General features: G+C 39.9%; 2 protein-coding genes and 1 long non-coding RNA gene across 6 annotated transcripts in view; 1 reads left to right on the forward strand and 2 right to left on the reverse strand.

The window, feature by feature from the left end:
• Positions 1-990: 990 nt before the first annotated feature.
• LOC123519359 lies at positions 991-16,888 on the reverse strand. 2 transcript variants are annotated; one of them, XM_045280619.1, is made up of 12 exons: positions 16,603-16,888; positions 16,191-16,247; positions 11,505-11,624; positions 11,258-11,400; positions 10,506-10,894; positions 3,432-3,676; positions 3,204-3,308; positions 2,775-2,969; positions 2,436-2,514; positions 2,010-2,200; positions 1,676-1,855; positions 991-1,342 (listed from the first exon to the last, which is right to left on the reverse strand). In XM_045280619.1, the coding sequence occupies exons 1-12, from the start codon at positions 16,708-16,710 to the stop codon at positions 1,130-1,132; spliced, it is 2,025 nt and encodes a 674-aa protein (XP_045136554.1). In that variant the 5' UTR covers positions 16,711-16,888; the 3' UTR covers positions 991-1,129. The 2 variants fall into 2 exon arrangements, with proteins under 2 accessions (XP_045136554.1, XP_045136553.1); XM_045280618.1 differs by having other exon boundaries at positions 2,436-2,628; positions 16,603-16,887.
• A 1,026-nt stretch (positions 16,889-17,914) lies between these two features.
• On the forward strand, positions 17,915-22,320 carry LOC123519416. Its single transcript, XR_006679008.1, has 2 exons — positions 17,915-18,085; positions 20,632-22,320. It is a non-coding gene; the product is annotated as an uncharacterized LOC123519416 (long non-coding RNA).
• The window catches only part of LOC123519415 (ras-specific guanine nucleotide-releasing factor 2-like), a 41,604-nt gene continuing 38,529 nt past the window's right edge, over positions 22,254-25,328 (reverse strand). For all 3 annotated transcript variants that reach the window (XM_045280702.1, XM_045280704.1, XM_045280703.1), the window contains one exon: positions 22,254-25,321. In XM_045280702.1, the coding sequence (XP_045136637.1) occupies positions 25,091-25,321 (231 nt within the window). In that variant the 3' untranslated portion in view covers positions 22,254-25,090. The remainder of the gene's footprint in view (positions 25,322-25,328) is intronic.

Raw genomic sequence — 25,328 nt, forward strand, 5'->3', positions numbered from 1 at the left:
TACATCAAAAGTTCACCACACTGGTACGAATCAACAGAATCAATAAGTAATGTTCTTACGTACAAAGATTTTAACAATTTAAATTAATATATACAAGAGAGAGAGAGAGAGAGAGAGAGAGAGAGAGAGAGAGAGAGAGAGAGACGGGGAGGGAGGGGAAGGTATCCTACTTGGCAACTGTCATTCGATCTTATGTACCCAGCAGTAGGAAAGAATTTTGCAAACTTCCCGTCAGCACCTTAGCTGCATGACACTGAAGAGACAATAAATTTTCCCTTTCTAAAATAAATGAATAAATAACCAAAAGTTTTCAATCTAGATCATTCAGATTGCCTGTAAATATAAACCTTCACACAGCAATCCTTCTCAGTCTGTTGGCCTTCTTAAGACTCTCTAAATGGCTGTGCAGATGACTCATTAGTTATACCACATTGGCATTTTCATAATCCTGTAGTTTAAAATGTAACCTATGAACTACACTGCCCCTAAAGTAGATGCAATGACAATGTATTTGAACAAATTGTTCATGTATATACAAAAACAAATAAATAAATACACTGCCAGAACACTATATGGTAGTACAGAATAAAAAGAGTGCTACTATACATATAAAAAAAAAAAAAAAAAAAAAAATTATACATGAAAGTAATTTGTTACATCAACTACACAACTAAGTCAACCAACCAGCAGGTATGCTTTGTAGATTTTTTGCCTTATCAATAGTACTGAGGTAAATAATAGTGATTATATAAATAACTTACATAAAAATATTTATGTTTAACAATGACACGATCATTGGAGAGAGAGAGAGAGAGAGAGAGAGAGAGAGAGAGAGAGAGAGAGAGAGAGAGAGAGAGAGAGAGAGAGAGAGAGAGAGAGAGAGAGAGAGAGAGAGAGAGAGAGAGAGAGAGAGAGAGAGAGAGAGAGAGAGACTTTCATAATAAAATTACCAAAGATTTTAACATTAATTTGAAATTGAAAGAGTTTAACTTAAGGAATTTCATATATTTTTGTACCATCATATTAGTACTGTACAATGATTTTGCTTCTTTCAAACATTTGCCTGCAAAGGCCTGATGATCTGTCACAAGGGTTGATTGTATGACTAAATGACATGAGTAGGACATCATTATGTCTTGAAGGGTAGATCCTTGATCCCTACTAAAACAAAACCATTGGAGTGCTTTTCGAAAGGCACATTCAGAGATGACCCACTGAAAACATAAACATGAATAGACTTAGGGATAGCAGCCTTGTGTATCCTGTGCAGTCTCTTGTCCAGCTTCCTAAGCTGTCGGTGACGAGTAGCTTTATTAGGGCACTGGCTCAGCTTTATGCCCATCTATAGCAGGAGAAAAAAAAAAGTGCACCCACAAGGGTACAATAACATTAAGACGCTGGTCGTAGTTTTATGTGCATGCTTCTTGGATCTTGAGTATAACTAACCATACATACTCTTCATAAATACAATGATATATCAATAATAAGAATTTCTAGTTTTTAAAGGAAAACATGTACTATAAGTCAATCTTCAAATTCAAAGCAAATGAATGACAAATACAAGCTTTGACTGTTAAGTATACTTATGTCACTTCAACTCAAGGCTACCATCTATGTATAACATATATTAGAAATCACAAGTGTACAACTTAGAAGTAGAAAAAAATGCACATACCTCCATGTGAATGAAAGTTAGCCTACTGTTTGGCACAAAATCTCTTGCTCGCTGAGAAACTTGCTTATTCCCTGAGAGAACCTCCATTAAGGGAATGTTGCTGAGGGTAGGTAATATAGGGAGGTAATTTTTGAAGCACCGAGCAGTGGTGATGACAGCAAGGTTGCAATGCTCCAATTCCTGAGGGGAGATAGTATAGTACAAGTAAATTAATGAGTACAGGAATTGCACAACCTTTTCTTACAGAGCAATTAAATTTATCATTGATGTGTTAGATAAGTGATTTTTATGAAAACCAGCCAATCTATAATTTATTTAACAAAACAATTCACACCTGGAATATATATTTATCAGTCCTTCTGAAAGGCCCAATGGCTTTTTCAGTTGATATTTTGCTACTATCTTTCCGTTCTTGCTTGGAGTCCACCGCCTTTTCGTCCGATTTTGATGGACACATCTTCTCCCAATCATAATATGAATCCGTAGGAGGCACCCATCCCATAAGCATATTGCCATACGTCTCATCTGTTTAATGAACCAAAATTATTGATGAGTCATAGGTAAACATATCAAGTCTGAAAAAAAAAAAAACTCATTAATATCTATTAACATTATTTCACATTAAATACCACATTTGTAAACATTTACTAAGCTAAATCTATTGGCAAGAGCTCACTGATTTATGTATATTATGTATTCTTGTTCTTATGAAAATGATTAGGTCCTGTGCTGTTTGCTGCAGTTTACTCAATAAACACACCATGCTTCAGTTTCCACTGGACAAGCTGGAGAGAAGCTGATGCATCCTCTGTAGGGTCATGCCCTCCACTTCCATAGATCTGGATTTTCAGGTTCAGAAACATTTTACTCAGTGTCTTGAGGGAGGAGGTCTTAGAGTGCCTACCGGACACTTTATAAATCTCTGCAGAGTCAATCACATATGGGTGCATTATCTGGAGGAAACATTACCCATGATCATTAAATTATCAATTGATTTTTTTTTTTTTACAATATCAAGAGCAATGGTTAAATACTCAAGACTGTTTTTCATTATGATATGAACAAAATAAGATGAAAACAAAGACAAATAATGACTTACTTTTGTGGCATTGAAATCATTACACAAACCATGGCCCACTAGGATGGCATCGGGAGGCAGCAGCTTCTGCAAGTCCTTTTGCACATTTTCCAATCTCTTGGTGACTGTTTGTAACATGTCTTTTGTGATGCCCGAGAATTTTGTCAAATAGTTCACCACTTTGTTGTAAGGCAACACCAAAGTGTGGTAGATACACTACGGAAGAAAATCCATTTGCTACTTCTAATAAAAGACAGTGGACATAATTATCTACATATGCAAAAAACTCAATACTGTACTACTTAAGTATCACTATAGAACCTTTTCCTCATACAATTTCAGAAACTGAAGCTAGAAATTACAAAAATTTAATGCCTATTTTAGAAGCATCATTCAATGATCCTATCCTCCTCCTGCCACCATCACCTGTCACTATCTCTTCCTCCTCACCTCCAACTTCTCATTGACCACTGAGATACTGGCGAGCTCCAATTTGTTGATAGAAGTCAAGCACATCTCACAATCCATGCCAAACATTGGAGAACGAGATGTTACCTGGAAGAATAAAACCTCTGCAGTCATGCATTAAGATATAAGAAAACTTGCCATATATAGAATACAAATACAAAATTTATGGAGAATGAATGCACAAATAAAATCAAGGAAGGTTGTACATACCTCTTTGTAATTATCTGAAGTGAACACAAAGTCTTTGTATCTACCTCCCTTAAAGCCAGGCATAGGGAGTGGGTAACCAAGTTTGACAAACTCATCTGGCTTCAACAGGAGCTTAAGTCTGTTGAATTTGTCATCAGGATGAATGTCATCATCAGGGTTTGAATCAAGTTTGGACAGATTCTTGAAGAAAGAACTAGTAGCAATGTTCGTTGTTAAGACATTACTTAACTTAAGGGCATCTATATCTGAAAATGAAAATGAAAGCATAAGAGTAGACTAAAACCAGACTAATTTAGTAGATAGGTTCTGGTCAAGATGTGAATATAGTGCTGCCATTATTTCTAAAACTATGTTAAGTAATTTGACTTCAGTGATACATCTAAAAGATTTTAAAAATACGTAGGACAAAGAAATAATAAATATGTATAATTTTGATGTAAACAATATATCCAACAAAAAGTAAGCATCACACATGCATGCATGCATGCGCACACACACACACACACACACATATGAAATAAAGGAAATCGAACTAAAAACTTTGAAGGATAGACAGGAAAAAGGAGACCTAATATCAATGATTAAGTTAGTAAAGTGTATGGAAAATATAGATAGACAAGACCTGGTATCATTGACAGAGGATGGAGATAATTGAACAAGATGTTCCAAGAAGATAATGAAAAGTCAGTGTCTGAGGAACATTAAGAAGTTCAGTTTTTCATATAGGATAGTGGACATCTGGAAAGGATTGACTGAAGAGATTGTAATGAAAGTGTGCACAATTTCAAGGAAAAGTTGGATAACTGTAGATATGGAGACAAGTCACTACGAGCCCCACTCCTTATGCAAAGAGAGATGATTAAGCACTTAGATAATATTTTGAGAAGAGATGGAAGAATACTTCAAGTTGGAGACTTTAACTGTAAAAAAAAAAAGTGGAGAGTGATGGAAGTAATGGATAATGCTGGACAGTGGAGCGAAGATGTGTTACAGTTGAATATGGTAAATACAATGGACCAATGGATGAAGGAGTCAACAAGGTACGGGGGAAGAACCATCGTTACTTGAGCTAGTATTCACAAGGAAACCAGAGCCCCCTCCCATCCCCTTCAGTTCAATGGGAAGAAGTGATCATGTGACATTAGAGCAGGAAATAAGGAGGAGGATGGGATAAGTAACAGAGATGACTACAAAAATGAGAGATTAAATCAAGCAAGAGCAGATTTTGAAAAATTAATGAACTTTCTGCTGACATTGAATGGAAAAAATATTTGTACAAAAAGACAATACAAGGAAAATATGAAATATTCTTACAGAAATATAATGAAGAAATACATACCTTATTATAGAGTTAAGAAAAAAATTCACACTTGGTACAATGCTACATGCGCAGACACAAAAAAGGCAAAAGATAAAGCTTGGAAGACTCTCATAAAGCAGAGAAATGACAATAACAGACAGCAGTATAAGGATGCAAGAAATGAATATATTAGAGTAAGGAGAGAGGAAGAAAGAAACTTTGAGAAAGATGTTGTGAGTAAAAGCAAAGATGAACCCAAGCTTTTCTACAAATTTATAAATGACAAAATGAAGAACAAGGAAACAATAGAAAAAATAATTAAGGGAGGGAAGACATACCAAACAGAGAAGGAAATGCATGAAATATGAATAAGAGCTTTAGAAAGGTGTTCACTGTAGAAGAAAATTATACAGAATAGTTAAAGGGGGAAAGGCAACTGAGCCATTAAATTACAGACTGGTGTCACTTACAAGCATTATGGGAGTCATGTGAAATAATTATCAAAGAAAAATGGGTTAAACATCTGGAAGAAGAACAATTCATAAAAAACAGACAATTTGGGTTCAGGACAGGACAGTCATGTGTGTCCAATTTATTAAGCTTCTACTTGAGAGTAATAGGACTGGATAAAAGAGATGGATGAGTGGACACAGTATACCTGGACATAAAAAAGGCTTTTGATAAAATCCCTCATGGAAGACTATTTTGGAAACTAGAGAACATAGGAGGACTGCGAGGAACTTTGTTAGAGTGGACGAGGGATTATTTGAAGGACAGGAGATGAGAACTGTGATCAGAGATACATACTCATCTTGGGGTAAAGTAACAAGAGGAGTTCCACAAGGGTCGGTGTTTTTGCTGTTACAAGATGACATAAACAAGATCTATGAGTGGAGTAAGAAGTGGAAATTGGAGTTTAATGCCAAGAAATGTCATGTAATGGAGTTAGGAAAGAGCATAAGAAGACTGGTATGGGACTATTTGATGGGAGAAGAACAAATAATGAAGACTAAAGTGGAAAAAAGATCTAGGAGTGATTATACAGGAAAATCTGAACCCTGAAAAACATATAATCAAGATATTTGGTATATTATATAAAATGTTGACTAATACAAGAGTGGCATTTCAATTCATGGACAAAGATATGATGAAAAAAATCATCACAAGCATGATACGTCCAAAGTTGGAACATGCAGCAATGGTGTGGTTTCCAAACTCTATGAAAGATATAAGAAGATTAGAACGGATACAGAAGATTGCTACAAAGATGGTGCCGGAACTAAAGGACCTAACATATGAAGAGTGGCTGAAGGAAATGGGACTACCAACCTTACAAGATAGAAGAGAATGAGGGGATCTAATAGTAATGTACAAAATAGTCAATGGCATTGAAAAGATAGATGAGGAAGACCTGGTGCTGTTGACAGAAGATGGAAGGACAAGAGGTCATGTAAAGAAAACAAGGATGAGGCAGTGTGTGAAGGATGTTGGAAAATACAGCTTTCCACACAGAACGGTGAAGTGGAATGCAATGAATAATGAAGTTGTTACAGCACCTAATGTGCATAACTTTAAGGAAAAATTGGATAATTGGAGACATGGAGACAGGACACTATGAGCCCTACTCAAACTCTGTACAATACAACTAGGTAAATACAACTATGTAAATATATGTTATATCGAACAGACAATTTGGATTCAGGCCAGGACGGTCATGTGTGTTGAACTTAAGTTTCTACTCAAGAGTAATAGAAGGACTGGATAGCAGAGATGGATGGGTAGGCACGGTTTACCTGGACATTAAAAAGGCTTTTGATAAAATCCCTCACAGCAGACTACTTTGTAAGTTTGAGAGCATAGAAGGACTCAGAAGAACTTTGTTTGATAGGATAAGGGATTACTTGAAGGATAGAGAGATGAGAACTGTGATCAGAGATACATACTCATCTTGGGGTAACGTAACAAGTGGAATGCCACAAGAGTCAGTGTTAGCCCCTATTATGTTCCAGGTATATGTAAATGACACACAAAATCGGGTAAACAGTTATATTAATTTGTTTGCTAATGATGCAAAATTGCTAAGAGTAAGCAAAATCCAGGAGGACTGTTTGCTGCTACAGGAAGATATAAACAAAATCTACGAGTGGAGTAAGAAGTGTAAATTAGAGTTCAATGCCAAGAAATGTCATGTAATTGAATTGGAAAAGAGTAAGAGAAGACCAATATGGAACTATCTGATGGGAGAGGAACAAATAATGAAGACTAAAGAGGAAATAGACCTGGGAGTGATTATACAGGAAAATCTGAATCCAAAAAAAAAAAAACACATAAGTAAGATATTTGGATTAGCATATAAAATTTTGACTAATATTAGTGTGGCATTTCAATTCATGGACAAAGATATGATGAAAAAAATATTACAAGCATGATACGTTCAAAGTAGGAATATGCAGCAGTGGTATGGTGACCGTGCTCTATAAAAGCTATAAGAAGATTAGAACAGATCCAGAAGATAGCTACAAAGATGGTGCCAGAACTGAAGGACCTAACATATGAAAAAAGGCTGGAAATGGGACTGCCAACCTTATAAAATATGTAGAAGAGAATGAAGAGACCTAATAACAAAGTATGAAATAGTAAATGGTATTGAAAAAATAAACAAGGAAGAAGCAAGAAGGACAAGAGGACATGAAAAGATTAGGATGAGGTAGTGTGTGAAGGATATTGGAAAAAACAGTTTTCCACATAGAACAGTTGAAAAATGGAATGCATTAAGTGATGAAGTTGTTGAAGCACATAATGCACACACACACACACACACACACACACACACACACACACACACACACACACACACACACACACACACACACACACACACACAGCATAAAGCCCAGGCCCTGTAAAACTACAACTAGGTAAATACACAAACACACGGTGTACTGCCGATCCACCCTTAACCCCTCTCACCTCCCGGTGGCTGTACCCCCAGAGTGGAGGCCCTCTGGGTACGAGTGACTCCATCTTCCCACCCCCGAGACGCAGCCTCCATCATCCTCTGTGTTGCATACCACCCCCCACGTGCCCCCACAGCACAACTACTCACTGAGCACATAATAAACACGGCTGACACTCTCAAAATTAAATATCCTGCTGCCAAGCTGGTTATTTGTGGAGATTTTAACAGACTAGATGTGAGTGAAATTCTACACCAATTACACCTAACCCAAGTTGTTGACTTCCCCACCCTCCAACAAGCCAAACTCGACTTTATCATGACTGACCTACATCATCCCTACTCCTCTCCCACCCCCTACCTCCTGTGGGACACAGTACTCACCGCTCCATCCTGTTATCAACCACACCCACCACCTCACCCCCGCACTCCAAGGTCCTTAAGACCTACCGACCTATGCCTGACTCTGCCCTCAGGTTGTTTGGACAGTGGGTAACCCAACACCCTTGGAATGAGGTGTTACAAGTGGAAGATGTACACACAAAGTGGAGCAATTTTATTTCCACCACATCAGCAGCCTTCCACCACTACTTCCCAGCAAAGAGCGTCACAGTGCACCCATCTGAATCCCCGTGGATGACGCACCGCATTAAAAGACTCATCAAGCAGAGAAACTGGGTCTTCCATACTTGCCCCATACAATACATGAAACTAAGGAACAAAGTGATACGGGAGATAAAGATAGCGAAAGCAAGTCATTACCCAAACAAAATCCATCAACTCAAACTCACCAACAACAGACAGTGGTATGATAAGATTAAGGCTTTGTGTGGTCTACAAAAACAGTCCTCTCCTTTTCCTTGTACCTCACACCTCCCCGCTGAGGCAGCAGCAGACGAGATGAATAGTCACTTTGCCACAATCTGTCAAACATTCCGGCCCCTTCACCCCTCAAGTCTCCCTGCCTACCTCCCTGCTCCCGCCCTCCTCCAGCTGTCCATGTGATGGATGTCTACAAGAGAATTCTGAAACTCAAGCCTCGGTCAACCACCCTTACTGACCTACCCATTAAGATTTACAAAGAATTTGCTCCAGAACTAGCCACCCCTCTCTGCTCAATAATAAATGCATTTCTCTCACAGTACTCATGCCCTGTCGACTGGAAAACATCACTTGTCACACCCATCCCTAAAACTGCCAGCCCACAATCCTTAAATGACCTTAGGCCAGTCGCTATCACACCCATCCCTAGCCTCATCTGTGAAGACTTTGTGTTTGACTGGGCATACACCAAAATCAGTTCCTCCTTAGACATTCAGCAATTTGGCAATATCAGAGCCACCTCTACCTCTCACTACCTAGTCAGCTTCCTTGACTTCATTCATAGTCACCTGGACAAACGGAACACCTCTCTAGCAGTTGCTTTTGTAGACTTCAAGAAAGCTTTTGATCTGGTTGACCACACTGTTGTCATTAACAAAGCCATCAGTCTGGGTCTTCCCTCTCACCTGACAGCATGGCTGGCTGACTTCCTCACGGGACGCCGGCAAGCTGTACGTTTTCAGAAACACACATCCTCTTACCAACAACTAACGTGTGGCGTCCCTCAGGGCACCAAGATGGGTCCACTCTGCTTCCTGATACTGATTAATGACGCTCTGACAAACATCCCTCACTGCTGGAAGTATGTGGATGACTGCACCGTGGGTGTGTCACTTGACAACAAACACCCAGACTACTCAGCACTTCAAACAACGTTGAACAGCCTGCAGGAGTGGTCGGCGGAAAGCAGGATGACAATCAACCACACCAAAACTGTAGTAATGCATATCTGCACCTCCTTGGCAGCAGTGCCCCCCCCCAACTATCCCTGGGTCCTCACCCCCTCCAAGTAGTTCGGTCAGCCAAGCTGCTCGGAGTCACAGTGGACGATCAGCTGACATGGAAATTACACGTTACTGCCACAGTGAGATCGGCAGCCTACAGACTCTACATGCTGCGCAGGCTTAAGTCACTCGGCACACCAGCTGATGAGTTAAAGGGGATACACATCACCTTCATCCTGCCCAAACTTATGTATGCCTCACCAGCGTGGTCTTCCTCCCTCACCTGCACTCAACAGCAATAACTGGAAAATGTCCAAAAGAGGGCCTGCAGAATCATACTTGCCCCTGCCTACACTGACTATGATCACGCCCTCTCTACCCTCGATCTCCCCACACTGGCAACCAGAGACCAAGCGGCCCTCGTCAAGATGGGTAGAGGCCTGCTGCGTCACTCATGGCTACGGCATCTCCTCCCCCTGACGCGCCCCAGCCAATCCATGCCACACGACACACAAACGTAGTCATCCCACTCAGGGCCCCAAGAACTGACCATTATCATCATAGTGCTATCCCCTCCATGGTGTGAGCCATAAATAGCTAAGTTAAGGTTCTAATCTTAAGTCTCCCTCAATCCCCATATGTACATCTTCATGTAATGCTATCCCCCCCATGGTGTGAACCATAAATAACCATTAACAGCTAATTTAAGATTTTAATCTTAAGTCTCCCTCAATCCCCATATGTACATTTTCAGTATGTATGTACTGCAATTACTAATAAACCATATTATTATCATTATTATTATTACACACACCCCTATCTGTATCTATGGAATACATAGGGAAATTTTCTTAACAATCAAGAAAAGAAACATAAATCAGAGGAATATAGCAAATAGATCAGCATACACACTCATTCAATATTGATCTTAAATTAAGCAATCAGTTCATCGAATAATACTCCTACATAGTAAATAGTATTTGTACACTTACCACCATCTTTGCTTTTCTCCAGTTGCATCTCAAGTAGTTCCTCAACAGGACATAAACCATGAATAGAAGGTGCTACAACTTCTAAACCATGATTCATGAAGCCACTTATGGTTGGCAGAGTGCTCTTGAGCCAACCCGGGAAAAAATCACTACTGCTAACAGCCTTGTCTGTGTTTCTTGCATCCACTTTCATCTGTATGGAAACATCTGGTCTCTTACATGTAGTAGAATTTCCTTCCTGATTATCCTTAGCTTCACTTTCACATTTCTCAGTTGTGTTCACTTCTGGGAGTGACTGTGCGATCTGCTTGATGTCATCCACTCCCACTCCTTCAATGTGAACCATTACCACACTGGGCACTTTTGTTACATTTCTATAAGTTACAAACCTGTCAACACATAATTTAGTTTAGTATCTGATATAATGCTTTTTTTTTTTCTCATGTATAGATATTTACCATATTTATCATAGATAAATAAGACTATCTGCATTGTTTTCTACACATGAAATAACACACCAACATATCATTCCTAAAGATTACATATAAAACTGGTATAGCAGAATCTAGGAGGTTAGCATCCTGGAATTCACAATAAATATCATTCTACTGGATGCATGGTTTAATTTTCATTCATTTGTTTTCTTTAATCTATATATCTTAAATCAATAACTACTTATTACACCTTTAATGAAATAAGCCTAACATAGCATAACAGTAACTCAAATTTACTTAAAGGTAGGTAAAAATTACCTGGGCGGAAGTGGAAATTTATTGCCAAGAAGTGAGAAAAACATGAGGCTCTGGACGTCCCCCATGAAAAGAGGCATCTGGTCACTTTTACGACTCAAGCAGCTCATCTTGCCTCTCCAATTGAGAAAAATCCTTGGCCATTCCTGAGAAAGGTTGAACTTTAACCCAAGACTAATTTCCAAGGTCCAATAATCATGTTCAAATACTACACATAAACTAAAGAATAACATGATAAAACAAAACTTACCTTTCTTAAGAGATCATTTTCTTTTTTTCTTTTTTTAACTTTTGCATATTCTTCAGGACTGAGCCGTCTCTTAACCTGTATGGTCCCAGCCTGATGAGCCTCTTCATTCATCAGACAATCCTGCAAGTAACTGAGGTATGAGAGATGTAGCTGTGCAGAGTAAAAGCTTATGTTCACAGAAACATGCTCACCTGGTTAACTCACCTGGTTGGTTACCCTTTAGCACTTTGTACTACATTGTTGGAGGTAATGGAGAAAAGTAAGGGCAGCACAGTTCAAAAGATACGCCAGTCAACTAGTTACTACCATGACAACAGAAACAATTACGAGGCATAAAAGACTGAGTTGTGTACCTTTATGAAACATGGAGAAAAATTCAAGATTATTAATGTTAGTGAAGTTAGCTATGACATTACAACAAAGAAACATTGAAAAGACTTTTACAAAAGTGTAAGTTGTAAGAGAAGTAAAGAAATAGGATAACTAGTCAGGGAATTTGTAAAGAAATGGACCTAGAATATGATACAAAGCTGATTTGTATGAGGTGAGAGATTTTTGTGCCACAACTTCGTCTGGTAGGGAGTTCCATATACTGGCGCACCGTAGTGAGAAGAATCTCCTCCTGGCCTCTATTGAACTGTGGGTGATCTGAATTTTGAATCTGTGTCCTATTGTACCTTGAGAAGGTGCCATGGTAAATATTTCCTCAGGCGAGATACCACACTCTTTGTGGAAAATTTTCCAGTATTTGAGGAGGTCAGCACGCAGCAGTCGTCCCTGGACTGAGTATAGGTCTAATATTCTGAGTCGCTCACCATATGGTACCTCAGACAGGCCCTCAATGTGGCGAGTCCAGGTTCTTTGTACTGATTCCAGCAGATGAAGGTCTCCCGAGAAGCCTGTGTTCCACACACAGGAGGCATATTCTAGAATTGGTCGTATGTGAGTTTTGTAGAGAGTGATCATGAAGTCTTGGGATCTGCAGAGGGTGCTTTTGAGAAAATTTGCCGACATTCCAGAGGCTTTGTTGGCAGTAGACCGAATGTGGTGATGGAATCTGAGACTGGAGTCTACTAGGACACCAAGGTCCTTGTGTTGGTCTACCATGGTGATGGGGAGTCCTTGGAGCGAATACTCTGACAACGCACCTATGTGTTGCCAAGGCACTGTACCACGTTGTAGCCTTAACACTACACACTTGTCCTTATTGAGGTCAAGACCCCAAGAGGAAGCAACATCACAAATCTTATTTATGTCATGCTGACAGGACGAAGTTCCAAGGGCCAGTGATAGGGGGGTAGATGGGCTGTACTTCAAGTAAATCTTTAAGTCATCGGCAAAGATTTTACAGTTGTTCTGTATCGTGGATGGCAGGTGGTTAACATACAGTAGGAAAAGTAAGGGTCCCAGTACCGAGCCCTGAGGTACACCACTCTTTACATCCCTGTAGCTGCTTTTAACACCTGCAACAGATACTCTCATGGATCTACCAAGTAGGAAAGAGCAAATCCAGCTTAACAGGTTGCCGGTGATACCAATGCTATGGAGTTTTTGGAGTAGCACTGAGTGGTTAACCACGTCAAAGGCTTTAGAGAAGTCAAATAGAATAACATCAACTACATTTCCAGTGTCAAGTCCAGATGAGACAAAGTCGTAGGTAAGCAATAGTTGATCATCAGCTGTTCTACCACGCCGAAAGCCAAACTGGTTGGGAGAGAGTAAAGCATTATGTTCAAGAAATGCATAAATGTGTTCGGCCACAATCCTCTCTAATGTCTTGCAGCAGACTGAGGTTAGACTTATGGGTCTGTAGTTTAGAGGAGCAGAGCGAGATCCCTTTTTGAAGATAGGTCGAACATCGGAGACTTTCCAAATGTCAGGGATGACGCCATCAGTTAGGCTAGTTGAGAAAATGATAAATATGGGATAAGCAAGAGACGGACAAGAATTAAGAAGTCTGGGATGTAGGTTGTCTGGTCCCATACTTGAGTTGGAGTCAAGAGATTCAAGGCCTTTACACACAGCAGAGTAAGTAATATTTACATTGTCAAGGGTGCCCTGGAACGTCTGGTGGGGAAAAGGATTTGGGCAGCTGTCTTTGAAGACAGAGGAGAAACTGTTCACAAAAATTTCGGCCATGGCACCACAATCTTCTACTAGTGAACCATCAGGATGTGATAGGGGGCCCACGGAGGGAGCACCTACTTTTTTGTTACGAATGTACTGATGAAAGGCTTTTGGATTTCTTTTAAGATTATCCATGAGAGTCCTTTCGTAAGCTATCTGGGAGTAGATAAAGTGGTTTCTGTATTGGCGATTGATAATGTTGTAGTTTTCCAAGGCCTGAGTGCATTGTTGGGAGTGGCGCCCATAGAATCTTCTGGTAGACTTGAACAGCTGCCAGGCTGTTGTTCTGTTTTTCTTTAAAGCAGTAGGAGGACTGAGGGGAGAGCTTGGACTAAGCTGCTTGCATAGAGGAATATAAGAGTCTATGAGAGGAGTGAGGATTTGCAAAAGTCTAGTGAACTTTGCATCTACTGAGAGATGGCAAAACTCATAGTCCCAGTCAACCTGTGATACATGATTGTCTATTATTTTGTACTTTCCTCTTTCCCAGGCTCTCTTTTAATGCAAACGTTGCCATCTTGAGAAGTGTTGAATGTGAAATGGTAGGTGAACTTGATGGGGACATGTCCACAACCAGGCAGGGGACAGAGCGACTCAACACTCCCTATTCTGTCTGTTTCCGTAGACAAAATTAAATCAAGGGTGTTTCCGGAGGGTGTAAAGGTGGGAAAGTCAACCCACTGATGGAGGCCAATAGTGTTAAAGCAATTTGTAAAAGCTAGAGTTAGAGGATCATAGTCTTGGAATAAGGCATCTTCATTAGACCAATCAATAGCTGGCAAGTTGAAATCACCCAGTATAAGAACTTCCTTGCCTGTGCAAAACTGTTCTAGGAGATTAATCAATGCTGTATTGTCATTTTGAGTATTTGACGGTGGTCGGTATACAACAATTATGTAACATTTGAGGGAAACTAGGTGCACTATGTGAGTAATGGGACAGTTGCTATCAATGGAAATGAAGGGTATGTTGTCTCTAATGTAGAAACATACGCCATGTTTTCGGACATCTCCAACGTCAGTGCGGGCTATTGGATGATAGCCTTGGACAGACAGGAAAGAGTTAGGAATGCTTGGTAGAAGCCAGGACTCTGTAATTGCCATAATATCTATATCACAGTCATGCATAAGATCAGTTACTTCGTTAACCTTATTTACTAAACTATTTACATTGCACAGACCCACTTTAAGCGTAAGATATTTTTTGAAAGTTGGTCGTTTGTTTGTTTGGTTCACTCTCTGTAAAAAATCAGAAGAGACTGCTCAGTCAGCCCTGTGGTCTGGAGTATTGTCTTGTGTATCCTGGGCAGGAGTACCAACAGTGGATGAGCTTAGATGCCCCAGCCTGTGGGCGAGAAGCACTACCAGGGTATCCAGCAGGTGCTGCCGCAGAGTCACGGGTAGATGTATCAGGTGCTGAAGCTCGCTGGTCTTGGGGACCACTGCTAGCTCTAGCTTGTCGACGTCGGGCCAAGTCCTGTCGCTGGGCATAGGTGAGGTCTCTACTGATGAAGATTCCATCAAACTGAGAATCTTTCAGATTCTTGGCCTTATCAAGTAGAGATTTCCTGACTTCAATGTTAGGGACATTCAACCTATAGAGTTTTCTCTCTCTATTGATGCATTTTAGGTCAGTAAAATCTACAGGGTTTTCCAGCAGATATCGAGCCACAGTGGTGAAATGCTGTTTGAAAACAGAGTTATCTGGGGCATCAATATCACGTACGATAAGGGAATTTACTCTCTTCTGTCTTTCATTCATTTCATGAATTTCATCTCTGATCAGTCTCCTAGCATTATCATCAGTGTTGTTAGCTGGGTCAGTGGTGGGGTTTGCGGGAGACGCTGATGACTGGGGGAGTGAGGGTGGAGAGGTTAGCCTCTCAACCTTAGATGACAAAGTGTGCAAGGTTTCACATAACTTCTTCACAGTTTGTAATGGCTGTTTAAAGGCTGGATTATCTGGTCCTGATGCAGGACTTGTACATCGGCATTCTGTGCAAATATATGCAATGGCATCACCACCGAACTGTGTTATCCCTCTAACCAGTTCATCAGGCAGTCCCAAACACATGCCAGACGGGCAGAACCAATTGGTACAGCGATCACACCCAATGCAGTCATCTCCTACAATTTGGTTGCAAGTAGCACAATGGTCATCAGCACTAGGGTTAGTAGGGTTACTAGTAGTGGGGTGCCTATCTAGCTGTGAAGGTAGTGTAGAAGAAAGTTGGGGGTTGCCTGTGGGTGTCTGGCCATTACCGCCGCTGCGACCGCGACCTCTATTTCCTCTACTTCCACGTACCATTATGGTATTTACTTGTGCTAATGGCTAGGGATCACCAACCAGGTGTTGAGAAGTAGCTGTGGTCCTAGATGGGCAGATAAGTAATGGCTGGTTACTGATAGGACGGAGCACAACAAGATGCGTCCGCCTCCACCGACCGCTGCAGTTTTACAACCATAGGTATTAATTTATAGAAAAACAAGTGATCACTTCTAATAAATGCTACAACTCATCAAATTGAATATTTTTGTTTAGCATGTTCAAATCTCTTACCTCACTTGGTTCCTGGATGTCTCCCATCTTGCCAGCACCACGTACTGCTTTCAACTTCTACAAGACAAAAAAATATGGAATAATCTTGCTGATGGCATGACTACACTCCCATATTCTGCATAAACCCTTTTTTCTTCAGTGCTTAAGCAATTAGATATGCCAGATGTGATGCAAATAACACTGTTGTTGGATTACGATACCTCTTATAATCAATACAACAAAACTGCATAATATAAGGTGTCGTGTTCTAATACACTGAGGAATAGGAGTACGTCAAGGAGGGCAATGAGAGCAAATGGGGATTGATATCTCTTGTCCTTGCTATCTCATTATTACTCTACGTTGTATTTCCGCTAGTTTGGTAGCTAAGGATGGCACAGGAGGGGAGTTAACCAGGTCAAGTACTCCATACCTTCCTTTCCTCTAGGTCTGTGTTCTTGACTATCTGGAACATTGTTTCCATCCTCGTCTTCCTTTCATCGCCGAGATACATTTTGTCAACAACTCTTTTTGAAACCATTGCGACAAATTGCCTGCACCAGTAGCAGCTCGCTCCATGTGATTCCCCACGTTTTGTGTGTGTGTGTGTGTGTGTGTGTGTGATCTTGATCTTGATCTTGATGGTACAGGTGACGCAGAATTTCTTCTGGGTCAGACCTTTGTATCGGCAGCTCCTGTAGGGAACATAAAGAACACCAGACAACAAAGAGGGCAATCACCATCTTTCACACCACTAGTTCCTACATCTGGCACGCCACATTCTCTCCAGGAACTCTTTCACAGCCTCAATCATCCTTTCATTTGTCTCCCCACACAGTCCCAACAGCAACACCATCCATTCCCTTCCCTGTGTGTTTTGTGTCCTGTGATGTCAGACGATCTTGATCTTGATGTTACAGGTGATTCAGCTAGTAGGCCTTTGTATCGGCAGCGCCTGTAGGGACTGTTTATGTGTGTGGATGAATACCATTTTGGCAACGGCACATGATTTTAATGTTACAAATTCATGTCTTCTAAAGATACGTACTTCATGTAGTAAGAAAATAAATCATAAGTTAATAACGATAATAATAATAATAATAATCTTGCGAAGGTGTATTGCAGCAGCCTCCCAGATATGTACGTGTGCCTGTGTGAGTGTGGAGCAGCGTCATAAGAGAGTACATTTGGATAGTACATATGTGCATACTTTAGCTAAAGGGTGAGCGAGGTGTTGGTTGCTCGTGTTTATGAAACTGTCACACCTTAATGGAAGGGACGCTGAGCTAGGCCTCCATGACAGAGGAGATGTGACCCCGGAGGTCACGGGGAGATAAGAGTGTGTGTGTGTGTATGGGTGAGGGCACTGGCCAGCCCTGGGATAATTGTCATACGGTACCGTGTAAATAAGGCATGCATGTGTGAATTGCTTGTAGCCAGCATTATAAGGGATATATTGGTAATTAGCGGGTAAGGTAGATAGCGTTACCTAATAAGCTGAAATAGACTCGTAAGGACATTGCCTGGCAGGTGCGACGGCACAGGAGGCGTGGTTTGTGGGGCACTGTGTGGCACCGACGAGGACAGAGGACAGGAGTGTAGCAAGAGACCTCGAAGGAACAAGTCGTACTCTGGGGAGCAGTCAGAGAGTGAACGAGAGACAGTGAAGTGCCTGACGAACTAACAAAGTGTTACCCGTACTTTGTTGCCTGCCCCTGCCCTGTCCTGTGCCGCCGCCACCTGTTCCCGGTGACTCGTGTATAGTTGCTGTAATATAGAGAAATAAGGAAGAAGTGTTTCCTTCTCCCCACTCTGTGTGACTGAGCTGAGTGAGAGTGGGTGCTATAGAAGCAGACAGCCAGGCCTGAGAGAGCGATCTGCCCGCCGCTCCACCCCATCCGAGCCGCGCCACCCAGGTAAAGCCCTTCTCCCCGAGACCCCGACACACACGCCCCGAATCCTGAGAAGATTGTGAGGCGTTCCCTCCCTGAAGAAGCTGAAGGAGGGTCGCAGCAATAACAAAAAAAAAAAAAAAAAAAAAATTTCTACACCTTATAGGCAACATTCTTTATCTATAGAAATTCATTCAGTTTTAGTAATGCGTTCACAGTCCCAGCAGCAGCACCTTCCATTTTCTATGTCTTATCTATTATTAAGTACTGATGACGAGGTCGCTGTGCGACTGATAACCTAGATAGGCCCTGGTGGCCCTTTGTTATCCTATTATTTATGTTATATGTTATGTTATTTTACTCCTAATATAATCAAATCATTCAGCCTCAATTGCACACACACTCACACGCACACACATCACCCGTTCTACATCGTCACGTGTACCACGGTCTCAACGTCCTTTCCCTTATTCTTCTCACCATTTTTCATACTAATGGGTATCTTCCTCTTTGTATAATTTTATGGTCCTCATTCGTTATATCTTATTCTTCAGTTTATGCAGTCACATACTCGTTATTGCGCGCTCTCTCTCTTCACATGCTATGCTAACTCATATCTGTTTCCATCATTCGTTTTATAGTAATATACAGGGTCGTGCTGTTCGTTTTTTTTTTTTTTTATGTAAGGGGAAAATTGTCCAAGAGCAACAAAAGGCTGATTGAGATGCCACATGCCAGCCCTCTTCTATCACTATATCCCATATCATTAGATCTCTATTAATCATCCCCATTCCCTCTTGGATTTTATATATAGCTATTACTATTTGGTTTCTGTCTCCTTTCTTCCAATGTTTCCAGTCCCAGTTCTCCCAATCTGTCTTCATATGGGAGATCCCTTAGCCTTAAGCTTCTTGGTATTTTTGTTTCTGCAACATAAGAATAAAATTTGCGATTTTATGTAATCAGTTATCTGATTATGAGATAAATAAAAAAAAGCAATAAAAAGTGAACAAGTAAATAAACAAATACATAAACAAATACAAAATAAATATATGATGAAATACAGAAGTAACCATAAAAAAAAAATCACTGACAGCAAAGAAACAAACTCATATTTTGTGGATCTTTTTGCAAGTAATTCACAGGCACACATCAGAAAGATAGAATATTTATTGCAAAGAGTTTCAAAATAAGAAATATCTAGAACAGATAACACACAATAACAAGGATATTGTACAATCTTGAGATACGAGAAAGTAGCAGATATGTACTGCATCCAGCATATACTACAACCTGCCTGTGACTCTCCTGCTCATATACTGACTACACACACTTCATGCAGCCAAACTGTCATATCAACAATGGTTCACACCAGACAAAAAGAGACCAGTGCAACAATGTATGTTTTGAGAAACTAATTGTGCTTGAGGTGAGCCAGAAGTGTATACATCATCACATGCAATGGTGTATACATGTCACACTGGCCGCAACACAGATGTATACACATTAACATTAATATCTATATCAAATGTTGGAGCCAAGCATGAACCACTGAGCAGGACCACTGCAGGATTGCAAAAGTCTATGACAACAATGATAAACTTCATTAATCCATAACATCGAAAGACTGAGAAGAGAGTAGAGGAAGCATCAGTCCTCCTTGGGCAAGGTCCTCCCACACCCTGGCCAACCAATCCTCAGCTCAATGCTGATGCAAACTCACTTATTGCAACATGGAACTGACAGACATGGACTCTGAGGGCCATCTGACACTATTCTGAACTCATGTCATATAATACCATTCACGGAATATCAATTGTGATTATTCATACTCTTCATTATGGTGTCTCACTTCAACTTCAATGCTCTTCAATTTGTGGATGTATCTTCAAGATGTTCATGGTAACCATTAATCAAGTTAGGTTCAGTGTATGTCACATTAATTACTGAGCAGCACACAGTCTGCCCTCTATACATAAACTTGTACAGAAATATGCTCTCCCTGGTCATTATCAATGTTTTTGTTGGGTAAATCATTTATGTTATATGTTTATACCACAGCATGATACATAAGTATTACCAGCAAGTTTCTTTAAATTCAATCATTAAGATCTTTATTTCATACTGCTTGAACTCAGAATTCCATTCTTTTAGTTTTTAGGTGTTTTTTTTTTTTTTTTTTTACAGATAATTTGCACAATGCATAGTGTAACTTTTCATCTTATTCCTGAAGCACCTTTCAGAATATCATTAATCCTTTTTATCATAAATTTTCCTACCTCAGTTGAGAAAAAAAGGTTGGGGCATAAACCTTTAGGAAGGTATTCCACAGGTGAGGTTGTGACAAGTGACTTGCTAAAAACATGACACAGCTTGGAGTTACCATTAACATAGTGGTATAATGGTACAAGATCTACAGGTACTGACTGTAGACTTATAGCTCAACACACATTCACTGCAATACATATTTCCTAGTCAAACTTTGCATGGTACTATCTGGGACGGACATGGATAGGAAAGTAACATCAAAATGACTTAAAACTAACCTATGTCTCCTTGTTTTTACACAGATGTGGGCAAACTGGACTTGAAACTCCAAGATGTAGAAATATCAAGATGTAGCATGAATCTAAATGTAGCTATTATTATTATTATTATTATTATTATTATTATTATTATCATTATTATTATATTATTATTATCAATCCACACAGGGGTATTGCATTGAATATCAGAAAAAATGCATCTATAAGTGTAATCTGGGAAATAGATATAATGCATTGTGCTCTTCACATTTGTGCAGCCTTGGTTTTGTGGACCGATAGGCAATATATCCAAAATTTATTCAACAAACATTCATTGGAGTCTTGGGCACTGGTAATAGGAGGACAGAAGACAGGCCTACATAGCTTAGATGGGCCTCGGTACCAAAGACTAATGAATGGTATTAAAAGTGATAAAGGTAATGTTAAAACTTATATATAAATCACATGACATACTCCAAATATGATGTATTAAATTGAGGACCAGACCCTGACAGTCTCTTGTTTGGGTCTGAGGGAAATTCTGTGAGTGAGAACATCAATGGCATGCTCAGGAGATGGTGGTCTGGTGAATGGAAATGTTAAGAGATCCAAAGTGAGATTGAAATGTTACTGGAAATCTTCATGTGGATAGTACCACAGAATAATTATGTATTCATATTTCCTTTGATGTCTCACTTGCAGAAAACTTCCTTTTCATTTATTTAAAGGCTTACAATGAATTTAAGCAAATATTGTAAAATCATATATGCCATTATAGAGTCAACATTATTACCCCTTATAGCTCTAAGTTGCTGGTGTAAAATTTCCTTGGATTATAGGAAATATTCTTAAAGATATACACAGTCACAAGTTTCCAGGAAGAATACCTAGTATGAGTAAATAAACCTTTACATCAATACACAACATTGTACTCCATTCCTGTAGAAGTTATATGGAAGAGAGATGATATGTGAAAGACAGGTTAAGTTATACACACTTTGGCAGATCATGAGAGAATGTGGAGTGAGAATAAAAGTTATTGGCAAGGCAGTGCTTGCTCCTTTTAATAGAGCATAGGAGCAAATGACTTCTAGAGAGGACTGCCTATGATTCAATACCTTATAAATTCTAAGTATAGTATTTTTCTCTAACTGTTCTTTGTATGCCAAAACATAAAAGGATCAAACACCTTCTGTGGCCTTAAGGGGAAGCATCTCTCCCAACAGGTAACAGGCTATACTATCATCTCAGTGTTCTAGGAAATGACTCCTTCTTTCATAAGAATCATGCAGAAAAAAACATTTGAATTCATTCAGAAAAGATGATAAGTATTTTGGGATTATAGCATTCCCAGCACAAAATACCTAATATGTATAAGATGCACAGAAGCAGCAACACAGGCTGCTTCTGTGGTAGGAGGAATGGAGGTAGGAAAAGATTGCCACACAGTACACAGGAATTGACTCAGAACTCTCCACCTTTAACACACAGCAAAGACATATGCTAATACACAGCACTGATATCTTGTCATTAGAAAATACCTATTGCTGAGAAAGACAGTATTACCTGGAGCAGACAGTATGTTAATGTATAGCAGTGTCAATACTTACTGTTCTTCTCAAACTATCACTCATTCACAGAGATGTGTACTTGTGTACTGACTCGCTCTCTCTCTCTCTCTCTCTCTCTCTCTCTCTCTCTCTCTCTCTCTCTCTCTCTCTCTCTCTCTCTCTCTCTCTCTCACACACACACACACACACACACACACACACACACAGGTAATAAATGTACCTCATGAGATATTTCATGTAAAATATAACAACTAAATGAATATATCACATAAAAGATACAAATTAGGTGAGAATATTACCTCAATAACATGAGACATAATGCATAAAAGCAATATGATGTCTGATAACAATATATAGATATTTCAGATGACTGGTAATCATGGGCATCATATACTATAGTTTTGTAATAATGTTAAGTGGATATAAAAATCCAGTCTAAATCTACTGAAAGAATATCATAGATTAAAAGAATCAGATAAATCTCTCTCTCTCTCTCTCTCTCTCTCTCTCTCTCTCTCTCTCTCTCTCTCTCACACACACACACACACACACACACACACACACACACACACACACACACACACAAACTTATACACATTTAGGAACCCATTCATTCTTCAATAACACCTCACTGCACCAGGATCAAGTACACAGGGGTTCCTTGCGAGAGCAGTGAGAATGAGGCCTGAGGAATGCTATATGCACTACCGGAGTGTGACAGGGAGGGCCAACAGTGAGGGGCAGAGGCACAGTCACAAGGCAAGGGCTACAGTGAGCAACAAGGGTCAGGGTATTTTGATTATTCCAGCCAATGCCTCACACATCATTCACTCTGACTAGAGGACACTTGAAGAAAACATCTGCATTCTGGAGTGAGTGTGCATGGGAGTTTTTTAGGATGTAATTTCTTTGTTTTCAATCTTCCTATAAATTCAGAGGGTCAGTTACTGAAAGTCTATACTAAGTTCATATCAAGCTCACCTATTCTGATATCACGCATTCAAGATACACTTATAAATGTTATAAAATCATCATGTTGTTGCATTATGATATGATGCAGATGACTAGACAGTTGCAGCCAAGTTAAATAAACCTGGCAGCTGAGATTCTGAAAAGATCATCAATAGAAGTAAGTCATGAAAACTTGTCAGTAATACTGAATGTGACTGATACAATGGCTGTTGAATCACACAGAAGGCCATTGGAAACAGTACTGCATGGCATGACTTGATACTAATGCCAAAAAATAAACCTGGCAAGGGACTAGAGGTTTAAGTGTCTGGCTAACATGGAGGTAGTCTAGCTGGCACCAGCTAAAGTATTGTACTCGCTGCATGGTCAACATTCTTGGCTAATTAATGCATTGTGCTTTGACATTTCTATCTTTTAACCCTCATGGCAAGCTTTGTATTGCCTGAGTATGACTTAATGGTTCCACTTGACAAGCCAGTTTCAAGAACTTCACAAGCCACTTCAAGAGAAAACATAATGTCTATCTCACAGAAATGCGACAAACACTGACCACAGGAGTCACATTGATATAACAGTAGCTATGTATCTGATCAAATGACTTGACAAATTTCACAAGTAGAAGTTAAGCCATTCTTTCAGACATGTGGCAGAGCAGCAAGCTTTTGAAAATTCTTAATAATTCATCCTGAAGCCTTCTCTGGGAGAAAGTACAAGTTAAGATGCAATCTCTAGATAATTTCTGATCCCTTCTTTCTACATAATGGCTTCCACTTGACAATACCATCTCATTGTGGTCACCAAAAAAGCTTATTCCTCTTTAGCACATCATCACACTAGGACTATTAAAGCTTGATTTTTAAGAAGATGAAATTTGATACTTTGAGTCATGCAATAGCTCTTAAGAACTGCAGATATCTAGAAGTGATAAACATTTTTCTGGAGCTTTCATTATTTTGAGTCCTCAGAAGGGGCCACAATAGCAGATCCACACAGTGAGTTACAGTATATTGTAAGGGAACTGTAAGAAGAATTATTGTGTTGGCCATCTCCAAAAAGCCCCACAGCCCACCACTATAATTTACAGATTCATAAGCATGATAAATTCTATATGTTGTAGAATCAGAACTTCCAACAGTTTCTTTTCAGAAATACATGTTATACATTTACTTCTAGTAAAATGTCAGTAGCACTCACAGACTAAGAAACATGAAACCCAGACTGGATTCTACATGAGGTGAACAGTATTTATGTTCAGTGCAGCATGTGGCCAGTGATGATGATATCACTCCCTTGATGATAAATATGGGATTCATTTGAAATTGTCACTATCTTCATTACTTGTATAAGTCTTCTACTCTGAGTATTTGGTCCAGTTTGTGCAACTGTTGCTACAAGAGTGTCTAAGTAGGACCTCAGCAGAGGTCTGCTAATTTTCATGTCACATTAAATCAATAACTAACATAATGTCACAGCTACAGAGACAAGCAACAAACTGCTTGACATCTTTCATACACTTTTACTAAAAAATAATGGATAATACTTAACCACACAAGAGAAGATGCCTTGATATAGAATAGAAATAACTGTACAAAAGTCTCTATGCCACTTCCCAACTTTAAGAGAAATCAACCAGATACTGTAAACTTCCCCTGAACTAGTAAGCCAAAGGAAATGAAATCAGAAGGGAAAGAAATGAATAAATGCAGAAAAATAAATCATACAAATGTACATAGTATGAGATGTAGTGGCTAAATAACTGTAGAAAAGTTACTATGGTGCTGTCAGATCTAATACTCTGACAAAATTTATCCCCACCCATAGTGTCGATGTCCATGTGTCCATTCTGATGTCCCGAGCCAGGGTGAGATGTGGCTTGAGATCTGCTATGGCCCCCCTGTTTAGCTGCAGGGGGGCGGTCCTCAGATGCTCACCCAGATGTCTCCTACTGTGCGGCGCCGCTGTCAGGAGGAAGAACTGGAGGAGGACGCAGATGATGTGACATTGGCAAGGAGGGGAACTGTCACATGAGTCAGGGTGGACCGGCGAGGCTCAAGGTCCAGTGAGAGGCGGTACAAGTTGTCGTCACTCAGCAGAAGTGATGGGTCCAGCAGGTATGAGGCAACACGTGCATTATACTCAATCTTGTAAGGTGTCTGTTGGAAGTGACGAATCTCACGGATGACATGTGCAATCTGGGGA

Source organism: Portunus trituberculatus, chromosome 45 (genome assembly GCF_017591435.1).
Source record: "Portunus trituberculatus isolate SZX2019 chromosome 45, ASM1759143v1, whole genome shotgun sequence".
NCBI lineage: Eukaryota > Metazoa > Arthropoda > Malacostraca > Decapoda > Portunidae > Portunus > Portunus trituberculatus.

Excerpts from the sequence above, each read along its gene's own strand:
- LOC123519359 (XM_045280618.1), bottom strand. The coding sequence starts at position 16,710 with ATGGTTTCAAAAAGAGTTGTTGACAAAATGTATCTCGGCGATGAAAGG. Across the intron at positions 3,677-10,505 it reads GGAGAAAAGCAAAGATGGTG|ATATAGATGCCCTTAAGTTA; the intron begins GTAAGTGTACAA and ends TTTCATTTTCAG. Across the intron at positions 2,201-2,435 it reads CCAGTGGAAACTGAAGCATG|ATGAGACGTATGGCAATATG; the intron begins GTGTGTTTATTG and ends TTCATTAAACAG.